The following is a 14,004-nucleotide window of genomic DNA, read 5'->3' as shown; positions in this document are numbered from 1 at the left end:
ACATAGTCCACATGTGGCCTGGAGGCACAATGAGTCACTTAATTAAGAAAATTAAGTTTTCATACTGTTTTACGCATGAAGTTCTCTCTTAGGAGAGCCCAGTGTGTGTGTGTTTTATTCAAATCCACGTGTATCTGCTAGCAAACAGTTAGGGCTGCACAAGTCATTGTAGGTGATCGTATTGTGCAATTTTAATTGTGATGTGACTCAACAAACCTTTTTTTTTCCCTTTCATGTAAGAGTATAGAAATATTGTTTTAGTTTCTAAAAGTGAATCATCATCTGTCGTGTGTTACCCTAAAAGATAAAAAACAAGCACACACTTTATTTTTTTCCTGAGTTGTTAACTGCATTCTGAAATAATAACTTGTTATTTTTTTGCATTTTGGCAAGAAGTATACAAAAGAATATACAAACATGTTTAGGTGCAAATTGCAATAACATAATCAATAATCATAATACATTTGTATTAATACATTTCAGTGGCATCATACCCTAGTGTCACCTCTTAGAAAATACTATTTTGTCAGTGAGGACCTCTGGTGACAAACACAATGTGCCACATTTGACTCCTGACCTGTCACAGGGGCTTCGATGTCCAACAGGTTCTTCTCTGAACGCAGGATTGCGGCGCCCTCTCCTATGAGCCTCAGAGCCACCGTCTCCTCCACGCGGCCCTCCTTGGTTAGGTGGGCTTTCAGCACGTCCACTTTGGGCTTCCCCTCGCTGTCAAACACCTCTTTAGCCGTCAGCCGGTGACTCGGAGGGAACGGAACAGCTGCAGGGGTGGGAAAAAAATAAAAAAGCATCATTACAGCTGATATACTTTCATAACATATTGTGCTTTAATATACTTTTCATTGACAAAAGGCTTAGGAGGATACGCAGTTAATTCCACATCAATGAGCAAACGGCATTTAAGCTGTTTGATTAGCAGGTACTTTGTACCTTCCAGGGGATCGACTCCCTGCAGGAGAGGGAGTTAGTGTTCACTCCCTTGCTTCCAGCCCACCCTCTGAGACAATTTACCAGATTGCTGCTATGATCTGTGAGTCATTTAATTTTCAATATTTATAACAGACCCACACAGTTTCAAGCTTGCTTGGCAATATTCACAGTAAAATAAATTACACTTTGAAAATGATAATGTCTAAAAGTAGAAGTAAGTCAAAATAAGATGTCTGTCAAAAACATTTTACTATCATAAAAAGCCTTTCATATGTGCCGAAATAATGTGAGTGTATTATCCTGCAGAATTTAATATGTAACCATCTCTATATTTAAACATGCTTGATTTGCCATGACATGATTTAAAGAATAAAAACATTTACAGACTGACATGTATTTACTTATTCGTCAGTCACAATTATTTAAAAGAGTAAAATTATGAATATTTTTGAGAGTCTTGGAGGCATCATGGAAATTAGAATAACCAAATCCACTACAAATCTCTGTTACTGTCAGTTTCCATAATTGGTGGCTTATAAAGGATAGCTTTTCACAGCAAATCAGTGTGCTCCAGCAATTTTGGACACAACTGACACATTGAAAAGCCTGAATCCTCTTTGCATGCATTTTAATTTAAAACAGTGAACTTTCCAATCTAATTACAGCATAAAAATAGATGGTGCCCATTTTCTGTGCAGACATTTCTTTTTTTTTTACAACCCCCTGATGAGCACATTACTTACTGACAGCAAAAGGTACAAAAAGCACATAATTAAAAATCATTCAATTCACCAGCCTCTTAGAGTTTAAAAAAGTAAGACATGTTCTTAATAAACGTCCACTTGTAGACTTTGCACATAGCACAAGGGTGTGACTAATGCACTAAGCAAGTAGCCAATACTGTTGAGTCGGTGGCTGTGTGTGTGTGTGTGTGTGTGTGTGCGTGTGCGCACATCCATCCTTCCCAAAGGTGACATCAGTGGTAATCAGACCCGCACTTTATCTGTGTCACACTGTGCTATGTGATATTTGGTATCTCAACAGCAGTATTTAAAGCTTTCTAACAGGTGTATGATGAAATTACACATTTACTGGATATGCAGAGTTAAATTCTGAATATTTTTTTTTGCGTTTCTATGGCTTTATGAGTCTAAAAGGGGTAGGCTATCTGTGAAGTGGATAACTGGTTCTGATACTGTAAGTAAAACTAATCACTATTTTTATGCTGGCGAGCTATATGGCAGAGGAATTCAATTAAAATTCAGTGAAGTCAAGTTAAAGAAAATTTCCTTGAGTAAAGATCATAATGTCTAACCTGCTTTATGATTCAGTGCCATATATATTGCAGTAGCCTAGTAGTTGTATAAACATCTGTATGTAGTCAACAATTCAATAATATTATCAGTTTTCACCAGGGGGGATTATAAATAAATAAGTACTTTAATAATAAATACATGGTCTTTTCTCATTTCAAGTAAAATAAGGGCTGCATTTCAAAATAAAATACATAATAGTGGTAGCTTGAGTTACCTTTTCTCTTATTTTTGATTAACTCTATTTCACATCTTAACAGTCTCAACTAATTTTATAATAAACAATCTCAACACATCTTAACAACAGCTTCAACACCTCCTTTTCGCTTTCTTTCCCTCTAATGCCCCAATCCTCCACTTTCTCTTGTTCAGTGACAGAAGTGAGCTCTAGCTTGTCCTGCTAGGGTTTTAAATCTGAAGTGTGTTCTTGTGGATCAATCATATTGGACTCTTAGATCGTTTATTTTCTGTGCCCTCGGTTCAGATTTGAGTGGGTATATTGGCTCAAAAGATTTGTGATTTGTCTCGTAGTGGCTCTTCACAATCGCCACGGTCTCCAAACATATGAGACATTCTGGTTTGTGGGAAGAAGGAACATGTAAGAGTCTGTCCATTCTTGATCAAAAGCTCTGTTTTCACTATCTACTTTTCTCTTTTTAGGGCACACCATGTGAAATTTCTTTTCTCTGACTCGCTTATTTCTCTGACTGTAGTCTCTCGTCTCGTCTCTACCCTGTGTGTGTGTGTGTGTGAGTATCTCACTTGAGTTGCAATGCTTTTCAGAATGCACAGATTCGATTGGCTGAGCAGCATCACGTGAGATGATTTATAACGCATGCAATTGGTCTATGAGTCTCCTGGGCTGGTAAACCAGTGCTATAAAGGCTAGAAAAGCTGTGCCAGCTAAAATAGAAACGCTCCGTCAAAATTTAATAATTCTCAATAGTTTATCGGTTATAGGTCCTGGTTGGGATAGCACGGCGTCTGGGTCTAGACCTGGACTGCGGTCTGCCTGTGACCTTGGCTATATGGGAACTAGGATATTGTTCCTATCTCACAATGATTTGCTTCTTATCTCCTGTTTTAATTCTCTGTGTGGCATGACAGAAGTATTGTAGTGTTCTACATCTTAAAGAAACTCATTTAGTTCCTTCTATGTACAACACCATTAATGTAGGACAACTGGCAATGTCAAGACAAAGTACTTACACCACTGCTCTTCATCTATCAAACTTTGTTCAAGCCAAACACCTCATGTCAAACACTCAACATCAGCCTAATGTCTCCACTCAGGTATCTGGGGCATTCAGAAATCCCCATCTGAGGTAGAATTACCCAAGGCCCCAGGTTGGCCTCCCCTGAGCACCTGCTGTGCAACTCTAGCCTGAAGACAGGGCCTCGGGACTTCTGACTTGTACAACTACATCACCCTGGCCCATGAGATGTTGGAAATATACGGTATCAACATTCTCGTGAATTATTATGTGTGAGCACAAAAACCCTGCGTTATTGTGGATTTTTTTTTTTTTTGTCATCCTCCCTCTCTTCGTTCTTCAAAGGACATCTATGTGAAAGGTACAAGAGTAACGTAACTCCGTTAAAGAATAAGGCAGTGCATGTGTGTATGTTTGTGTAAATGTGCGTGTGTAGTTGCACGAGCACAAAGGGTGAGCGGCAAAAACATGACGTGAATGCGAGCGGAGCAGAGGAAAATTTAGCATTAAGTTGTCAATCTGGCAGTACATGTACAGTACAGACTACAGTTTGTCCGTTAATAAATGCAGCAGCTCCTCAAGACAAAGAAATTACTCATCTATCGAAGGGGGTTAGCCCCGAAGTTAGCAACAATGCATTAGCTTAACTTGACCAGGCTCACTTTTAAGATTGCCTGCAATTCTCATTCTAGTGTCAATGTAAGCTGCTCTTTAACAGAGAACGGAGAAATGGTTGATGAGTCTCTTTCTTGAGTCGTCGTCATCTGAACTTCACGAGACTAATTTTATGTTATTTTCATTTATCTTTGCAAAGAATATATTCTGTTTGTGTGGAAAAGTAGCTGGTGGTGGACCCATTCCATAAACGATACATGCAACACACCTTTGGGTAAAACTATTGAGTTTAAATGAGGAGAAGGATGGGAAAACCCCATGTGTAATGGTTTGATTATGTTTCCATGAACGACAATCACCGTTAGTCAGACAGCTATTAAAATATCACCAACGGCTTGGTAAATATGCACATCCATAGGAGATGGGAAGGTTAGCCTTTGAGTTGAGTACAAGTTGAGCAGTTTTGTGGAGGATGGGTGTTCCCACAAACACCACTGCAATTGGTTGGTAACATCAGAGTAGCTGTGGACAGTGAGCAAGCCACATCTGCTCCCACTGAAGTGACATAACATAACATATTTTAAAATTCAAACACTGAAGAATAACATTATTCTTTAATAGAAATAACCCACGTGAAAGCTGTGTTTGTTGGCGCACTGGCAACCTCTCAACACATCATCCTTTTATTTCCTACAGTCATGACAATGGAAACACTGTGAACTTTCCCCTTGTGGAATTTCTAACAGCCCTCTTATTAACAAGAGTAACACCCACCTCTGCCAAAACATTACATGGCACATTGTAATGGTAGGTTCTACACTCTAAAGAAAAAGGCGTTTCTCCCATGACAAAAATTTAAAAGTCCTGCTCTAAGGAAAAAGCCAAACGCAGATTAAAAACTCCATCAAGGAGGAAAAATGATCAGACTGTTGGTTGTGTTATTTGAACAAGAAGACAAATGGTGGTGTCAAATATTGCATTAAATAATGAGCCATATCTTTCCAGTCACTGCAGTTATTAGCCATTTCAATATGAGCTACTGACAGTCGAAGTCTAGCAAAAAAAAAAAAAGAAGAAAAATCTCAGCAACCTTTTCCATTTCCTCCCCCAAAAACAGTACCACGACATTCCCGCACAGCAATTGCTGATTGTTGAGAATAACCCTGTGCATCTATCCATCCTTTTACACAGAGCTTTACGGCTGTGAGAGCACATACTGACCCGAGGCTATCTGCCTGAAACTCAAGTAGAGAGACTCAAAAATGGTCTCCATTAGCTGGTCGCTTTTGCCTTCATTAATTTTACCATTTCTCTGCTCCCCTCTCTTATGTAACTGGGAAAATTGCATGAGAGCATGAGAGAGAGTGGAAGAGGGTCAGAGAGGAATTTAAAAAAGAAAAAAAATCTGGAGTCTGATTGAATTTTCACTGGTGATTTGTCTCAGATTAGTATTGTAATTTCAAACTGCGAATTAAAACCATCCATCAGCCATTAGGTTTAAAGAGTAATAGACCACTAAACCTCTGAGTGTCTGGAGGGCGTGCTAAATAAACTTTCAAGTTTATTTCATAAAAGTATACTACCCTTTGCTGGTCAGAAATGTTATGTAGCAACATTTAATGATTTCCCTTTACAGTGGATTATCACAGAGTCTTAGGTCTTGAACTCACAAAGCCTTAGATCATCAGACACAGCTGCAACCTTTGTTCATGCAGCAATTTTGAAAGGAATAATTATGCCGGAGTACAGCAGACATTCAGGTGCGATTCTGGAGAGATCTGCTACACCGGGCGCAGTGCATCTGAAACCGCAGAGAAGCACTGGGGAAAACACGCAGCTTGAAATGTTCGGGTTCGTGTAGTTCAGAGCTAAAGCGATCTCTCTGAGGAATGAGACAGCGGGAGGTGGGCAGTCATATGGTGCTGGACAGATCAGCTTAATTGGAGAAAGTGAGACAGACTGTGGCAGAGCTCACCAAGCAGCCCCTGGCTTCGTTTAGTGAAGAACACCGAGTGCAACTGTGAGTCTGGCCTGATCTGTCATGATCAGATGTCTACAATTCCTGTACATCATCTTCCTTCCTGGCCCTTTCAGCTGTCTTGTGGAGTTGTGTGTGCTAAATCTTACGTTTCAAACAGAATCCACAACAATTCAGTCAAATTCACTGGTATTCAGGAGAGAAGTCAACCACCGAGCAAATATATCTTCCAAACTACGAAATGTACCTGTACTTGTTTTAGGAGATAGCATCAGAAATTGCTCAAGGAGTACTTCTATTGAAATAATACAGCTCCACTCACACAATATGGCCAAACAGTTGATATCTAACTAGTGCCCCTACTGACAGCAATAGTGCAGTTTTTTTTCATCAACTGCACAGCAATATCTATGGTAAACATTGACTGTGCCTCCCCCGGACAATCATGAAGAGCAAGCTATCTGATAACACCTGCCTCTAGATGAAAGAACGATCAGTTGTCATTGTGCGAATTGGTTGGGATTGAGACCAATGTGTGGGCATTGATAAAACAAATTCATTCTTTTAAAGGACCAGTGTGTAGGATTTAGTGGCATCTAGTGGTGAGATTGCAGATTACAACCATCTGAATACCCCTCCCCTCCCATCCCTCCTCCTCCAAGCATGTAGAACTTACGGTGGTTGCAAAACTAGCAAAAAATGCGAAACGCCCTCTCTAGAGCCAGTGTTGCCAGTGGTTTGTCCATTCTGGGCTACTGTAGAAACATGGCAGTGCAACATGGCAGCCTCCATGGAAGAGGACCCGCTCCCTATGTAGAAATAAAGGGCTTATTCTAAGCTAACAAAAAGTATTTTCAGGTGATTATACACTAATGAAAACATAATATGCCATTTTTGCTAATATTTCTGCCAATAGATCCCCCTAAATCTTACACACTGGTCCTTTAAAACTATACAGATATAGCAGACTTCTTGGCAAGAAAAGCAAAAATCTGTGATAAAGTCCTCTAATTCCAGGGCTGGAAGCCTTAATCCTGTGATGCAGAGCATCTTTCCATCAGATGCCGAATTGACCCCCCAGAAATTGCTGACAGTGCATGATGCGACGGGAGCCCTCGCTGAGTGTGGGCGAGACTCAGGTTGTCACTGCCCACGTCAAACCCTCCGCCCCCTTCCACCAGACAGGCCACCACACCAGCAATTTTCCTCCCCTAAGACTCAGCATGACCAGTGGAAATCTCAGCATGACCAACAGGGAGCTGAGGCAGAACAAAAGACTTCAGAACTATGTGCAAGTGCAACAAAGGTCAGTTCAGTCAAAGCATAGAATACCAGAAGTAATTTGACTGCATGGTCAGACGTTATTATGCAAAAGGCAGCGCAGTGTCTGATCTGAAGCGTGATACTGATCTATAACTTTGCTTCCTTACTCGCACAACATAGCAGTCACTATTCCCTTGATCCATTTGCCTTTTTCGAATGATGTTCTCTGTGCTCTTTATCCTGAGGCAAGGTAAGTGGTTGGCAAGCAAGATCTCTGTGTAATGAATCAAGTGGAAACTCACTATCTGATCAAATGGCACACAAATACAATACAAGGTGAGACAAGTGGAGTGGCACGCAGCACTATTTGCAACATATAGAGAAAAGGACGATGTATACCCTATCGCAGCAAACAATGTGCGATAATGCTTCAGAGTAATGCTTTAATGTAATTGCACTGGATGCACATTAGAATACATTGAGCTGAGTCTACCACTGACCAAAGAAAAAAAAATGCAATTGCACTTAGACTTTTTTTTCCAGTTGGAAGCCTTTTAGTGATGAAGCATTCACTGTGCGTGCTGTATGTGCAGAGGACGACTGCCAAGGGTTGGAATAGGGCACCAAGAGTGTGCAACTCACTCTCTACTGATAGTCGGGGTTTGTTAATTAAATTACGTAACAACACTGAATTAGAGCGTGATATGTTTAGAAGTCCAGGATGAGCAGAATGCATGAACTTCTGTAGGCGGTAGGAAACAAAGGACATTAGGGATGCACCGATTGCATTTTGCTCGGCTGATTCCGATTTTAAAAGCCTTTTTTAAAAGCCTGACCTGCCGATACCGATCCCAGCCGATAGCAGTTTTATTTAGCTTGATATAATTAAGAGCCAACAATAAACAAATAAATAAATAAATTAATTAATTAGAAAAAAAATTACCTGTTCTTTAATAAACAACTCAAAGGTCTGCATATAAGACACTAAACAACTTCTCCAAAATGTTAACAAAATAAAGTGCACTAGCTTACAGAACTCACTGAGGTTCTTGCTGGTCAGTGCAGCTACAGTGCGACGCCAGATCGGCTAATACCATTTCAGTTTGAGTCGATCAGGCGTAAAATCGTCCCGTTTCAATCGGTGGCCAATCGATTGGCGCACCCCTAAAGGACATACCGCACATCAGAAAGCACCTCAACTTCAAATGTCATCTGGCAGCAGTTTCATTGCTTCATTATTACACTACCGCCGAGTCCATTCAGAAGCTGATTACCTGACATGCATAATGCAGGAGATTGAGATCATATGGCTATCTACTCTGACAACAAAGACCTGCAGCCGCTGAACCATATAATACATTATATTCACGAGGTAATAAATTATTTGCAGTACGGTCTATCTCACACACTGGATACACGACCATGACATCTATATGTCAGGTCTGAAACTGGCATCTCAGTTTAGGTACAACTCCACCTCCCTCTGCAGCCCATGTGGAAAGCCCATAACGCTGTCAATTAATAACTTATGAGTCAGAATGCTATCGAATGCATTCCTTACATACAATTAACACAGTATGAATTCCGATTGCACAACGACGCCCACAGTCCATAGTACAAATGCTGTATTATAATACGGCAGGATTAAAACAATATTCAAGAGGGGACTTACGGCTGCCAGCTTAATTTAGAGATGATTCTTAAGTAAAGAAATCATAAAACAGAAACAGTAAGCTAATCCTATAAAATACCCTCCTTTCATTTAATGAGTTTCTATTGTGAACAAAACTGCTCTGAGTCAGCATAGAATACTTCACTCTTGATGTTTAGGGTGATTCAGAAAAGCAATATTGTGTACGTTAATGAATGGAAAAAGAGCCCTTTTAAATTGATTCTGAACTGAATGACCAAGTGTCTGGACGATAAATGGGAAAAGCCATTTCTAGATTGTGCATATTTTCTTGCCAAAATGTGGTCATTCAAACCCCGGGCGCTTTATTGCACACTTTAAAATTGTTGGATGATTGTGCGAAAGCAAGTGTTAACAAGCTGGATTTTATCACTGAGCTGATGCAGCAGAACAACTGAATCCATACACCTGGTATTTGTGACTGAGTACAGCGAAGAGGGATACTGCGGTTTTTAATATTATGTCATATGAAGACGTATTAAAATTAAAAGTCAACCTATAGAACATATAGGCTTCCCATCTGTCCGCCGTGGACAGACAACAGAAGGCCTGCAGGCTTTAGGACTGACGGTGAAAAGGTCACATGGAAATTGGTGTGAACCTCTTTACCATGCATTAGTAGGGATAGAAGCCTGCCCTGAACGAAACGCTTAGCAGAGTGTAGCTTTGAAGCTCAGTGCTTTTGAGTCTGCCGATTATATCTGTGTGCAGTATGGGAATGGAGTGATTACCTCTGTGGTCGAGGCAGCGAGGAGAGCAGAGCCAACAACACTCACCTTCCCAGAGACAGACAGAAAGAGACAGAAAGAAAAAGAAAAAAAAAGGAAAAACAGCCAGCATCAAAGGACATAAAAATGCAAAAGGGGGACTGAGCAGAACTGTCAACAGACTCAGGGGGTCTGCATCAAAGACAGATATCATGCCATGAAGACAAGTAATGCTACAGAGCCCAGCAGGCATCAAGGATAACATATTTAATCATTTGGGTGCACAAATTATCAATCGCTACCTTGAATTAATGATTTGTACTACTTAATTTGCTCCCTGTAATTAATAATTCATGCCCTAAAATTATTAAATTGAGCTCTTTAATTGCTCAGTTCATTCTTTCAAATTAAATTAATTCTTTAAAATGAATAGCAAGCCAATTCGATTTATTGTAGTAGTAGGAAGAGAATTTCCAGGTTGTTGTGGATAGTGTAGTCAGTAGACTGTGTTTTAGTATTGTCATTTATATTTTTCAATATGATTACAATGTAATTCTAATAATATAGCTGGTGTGGTCAGATGTACACAGCAAGCTCCTGTATTATTGGTGTGATACTTGGAGGATTCACAGGTTGCTTTAGGGTAATAATAAATAATTCTCTCATCACCTTCACTGACGTAAACTGACCTGTTGTACTGACAGACATCAGCTGATCAATACTGAACTTTAAACTTTCTCAGCCTGCACCGTACTGTGTGAAGCATGTTCAGCTGGTGATTATCAGACTAATTTCAGCCTGCTGTTTGACTGTCAGCACTGTCTGCGCTCCTCTGCTTTGTGTGGTTAGTTTTTCCCCTCTCTGACCGCGACTCACAATGTGAGTGAAAGTAAGATGAATTTACCGCAATGTGAACGTTCAATGTCATGATCGATCAATCACGATCACAGGAGCTGAATCAGATCCTGACGTGACCTGCGGACAGGCTTACTCCGTGTGTACACCTTTGCTCTTTTTCTCTGAACGTTCATGTTGTCAAAACACTTCAACATGACTGAGGTTGCTTCATTTTTGTAAACTGTTTTTAACACTTTATTCTGATTATGTAGGGAAGAAAAGAGCTTGTTTCTGTTATGTAAATTTATCGCCACAAATTATGAATTTGAAGCTGTAAAACACTTATTTTTAAAAATATAAGTCATATAAGTCCAATAAACAAAGCTATTCTGATAATATTACACAACTTTTCAACCTACAACTTAAATTATGTCACAAAGGAGTAAAACATAAGTAAAGCATGTACAAATTGCAAGCTTGAAAAATAAGTTAAATTGCATTAACAGCTCATTTTCTACATTGGCACTTGCAGAGCAGTTCATTTCTTTAGTCTATGAACTGTAGTCGCTGTCATAATAAATTGCAGCTCTAATGACCATAGCTGTCATTAAATGCTACCGTTGGACTATAGACGTTGACGATCATCCTCTGCTGCAGAGATATAAGCTTTTACATTGCGTCAACAAACAGGAGAGATATTAGATGAAAGTGAATAAAAGGGGTTGCCAGGGAAACAGCACTGTAGAGTCCCAGTCTTAATCCCAGTCTCTTGCAGCATAGTGGCTCGGCGGTTGGCACTGTTGCCACACAGCAAGAAGGTCCTGGGTTCAAACCCCGGTCATCCCAGGTCCTTTCTGTGCAGAATTTACATGTTCTCTTCATGTCTGCGTGGGTTTCCGCCGGGTGCTCTGGTTTCCTCCCACCATCAAAGACATGTATATTAGGGTTATACTCCTGTCAGTGACCCTGACCGAGGCACTGGCAAAACAACTGGAGTTGTACTATGGCTGCCCACTGCTTCTAGTGTGTGTTTATAGTATGGGTCAAATGCAGAAGATCAATTTCATTTCAATGTGTGTGAGTACTAAGAAATGACAATAAAGAAATCTTCATCTTTCATCCATCAAAACTATGGCTTACAGATGAGTTGCCAGCAGCATTTTACCTTATGCTCTGACTTGATCCAAGGCTAGGAATCTGCACAAATCATTAACATACCACTGTTACGTGCTTAATAAAAACACGGTGAACATAAACAACAATGATGTGACGGTGCTTCTGACAGCTGTTCACTGCTATAACATGTGTGGCAGTGTGCACAGAGGGTCCCGTCAATGACAATTATCAAGGGATCCTCATTATTAAGATAGACAGGTCGTATACTAAACAAGCCAACAATACACCCAAGACCTGCATCCATCCTGCTGTAGCTGTCAGGGTTATCAAAGACCATCAAGCTCTGACAGAAAATAGCCCATAGCAGTGTTTTAGAGACCTGGGCGACAGCAATGTGAGAGTGAGTGACAAGCAAACGTTAATCCTGCTGTTGGCTCAACAGATTTTAGATGAGAAATGTAGAAAGCGTTGGCAGCAGCAGGTGATGAAAATGCACCGCTGCTCAGACAACACTCTGACTAAGTCCCTGATTAATTAGTGAGGTTAGGGCTGAAGCGTGGGAGGCTGGTGTGGGTGAATTGAGGGATGGATGAATGTATGTTTGCATGTAAGGATGGATAGAAGGGAGTAGGCGGTGGATGCTGTGGTTGGTGGTGGGGGGTGGGTGGGCATTTTCTAAAGGATGTCCCTGCACTGGTTTTCTGGTGGTGGTTGGGGCGTGCGGCGAGCCATCAATGTAGCAGCCAATCAATGACACAGTGAGAGGCCGCCAGGGACCTGGATCACAGCTGGCAAAAGACTACAGTGATTTGGAGCTGGAGTGGGGGGAGGGGCATGAGTCAGGGAGAGTGAAAGATCAGTCAATGAAATAAAAATGCATCAAGAGTAGGGATGACAGGAAAAAAAAAAAAAAACAGTACACTGGGCAAAGAGCATCTGTCAATCCATCACAAACGATCCACTCCCCGACTCACTGCCCATATCCCTGCAGATTTACCATCCTAACAGAACTTGTAGTCTACAGAAAATGACATGCCCTGACTACAGACAGTCAAGTCAGTTCAATGTCCAGACTGTCATATTAGATATTGACTCCATTAAAACCTATTATTTCGTCTCTGAAATTACATAAACATAAAAAAAGGCTTTAGTGAGAAATAATAGACTTTTTAGCCGGGAGGTATAGTCTCTACTTTTCAAATGATAAAAACACTCAGCGATATAAGTGGATTTTGTTCCATACAAACGGTAAAGGTAAAGTCAAGACGATATTATGATAAATGTTGGAAAAGAGAAGAAACATTCAAGTGTTTTATGGCGCTGCCTGCTAAATGTTGATTATTTGAGTCAGTCGAATCACTGCAGAGAGCGGTGATAGATGGAGGGCAGAGCGACGCAGTGTAGCCCGACTCGTTTCTGTTGGCTGCTCCGATGCTCTCAGCTCTGGTGCTAAATGCTAGCAAAGTCAGCTAAACTACTTTTGAACCAGACACTGGCACTGCTTCTTACTGTCGTTGTACTGTGTGATCAGCAATATAGCTCACAGTGATGTGGGCTGCCAGGCAGGAGAGACGCTCTGCAGTGCATTAGGATTTTATTACTGAACTATGACCGAGAGGAACACTTTTTATGTCTTTCGCTGCGTCAGTCTGATATTTTCATACCACAAATGATAATAAAAAGACACTAAAATGTTAGCTTTTTTGGTAAATCCTGAGACTATGAATGTAAGCTGTTATAGGAGTTTAGAGATGGGAGGCTGCACTGTAGTGTATCTGGGCAACAGTTATGAATAGTACGTTTCTCATAATCATACGTAAGGTGTAGTGAAAACAAAGACATCGGTAATAATGTTGAGTATCTATAAAAATGGCCTAAACTGGTGAGTCAGAGACTCAACCAGAAAAATTATGATTTACGCACAGCTTGAGTGTTTTATCAAAATGCCCTCTTTGTCTCTGCCCAGGGTTTTTTACATTTAAATAACTAAAAACTACTTAAAGCATCCAACTGTACATTTTTTCCACATAGAGTAGTTGCTGTACACTATAATAAAAAGGGAAATTTCTACACAACCACTGTTTCTATACTAAAGCAGCCACATTGTGGCATAAAAACAAAATCCACATACATCTCTGGAAGACAAATTAGGCTATCACATCGATGATAAATGAAAATTTTGGTGAATTCAAATGAGATGGGATAGCATTTTTATGCTAGTGGAACCATAAATGCAAGGAATCAATGGCACGGACTGTGACTGGTATGACAAGTGTTGTGCTTGGTCTAAAGATGTTTTTCCAAATTATCTTTGGCATAGGAC

At 40.4% G+C, this 14,004-nt stretch overlaps 1 protein-coding gene across 4 annotated transcripts in view; it reads right to left on the bottom strand.

Annotated features, from left to right (window-relative positions):
• Positions 1-14,004, bottom strand: part of LOC122973429 (serine/threonine-protein phosphatase 2B catalytic subunit alpha isoform) — a 74,295-nt gene that overhangs the window by 41,111 nt on the left and 19,180 nt on the right. For all 4 annotated transcript variants that reach the window (XM_044340917.1, XM_044340919.1, XM_044340918.1 and 1 more), the window contains exon 2: positions 578-778. In XM_044340917.1, coding sequence (XP_044196852.1) covers positions 578-778 — 201 coding nt within the window. The remainder of the gene's footprint in view (positions 1-577; positions 779-14,004) is intronic.

Source organism: Thunnus albacares, chromosome 22, assembly GCF_914725855.1.
Source record: "Thunnus albacares chromosome 22, fThuAlb1.1, whole genome shotgun sequence".
Taxonomy (NCBI): domain Eukaryota; kingdom Metazoa; phylum Chordata; class Actinopteri; order Scombriformes; family Scombridae; genus Thunnus; species Thunnus albacares.
This window is presented reverse-complemented; position numbering and strand designations above follow the sequence as displayed.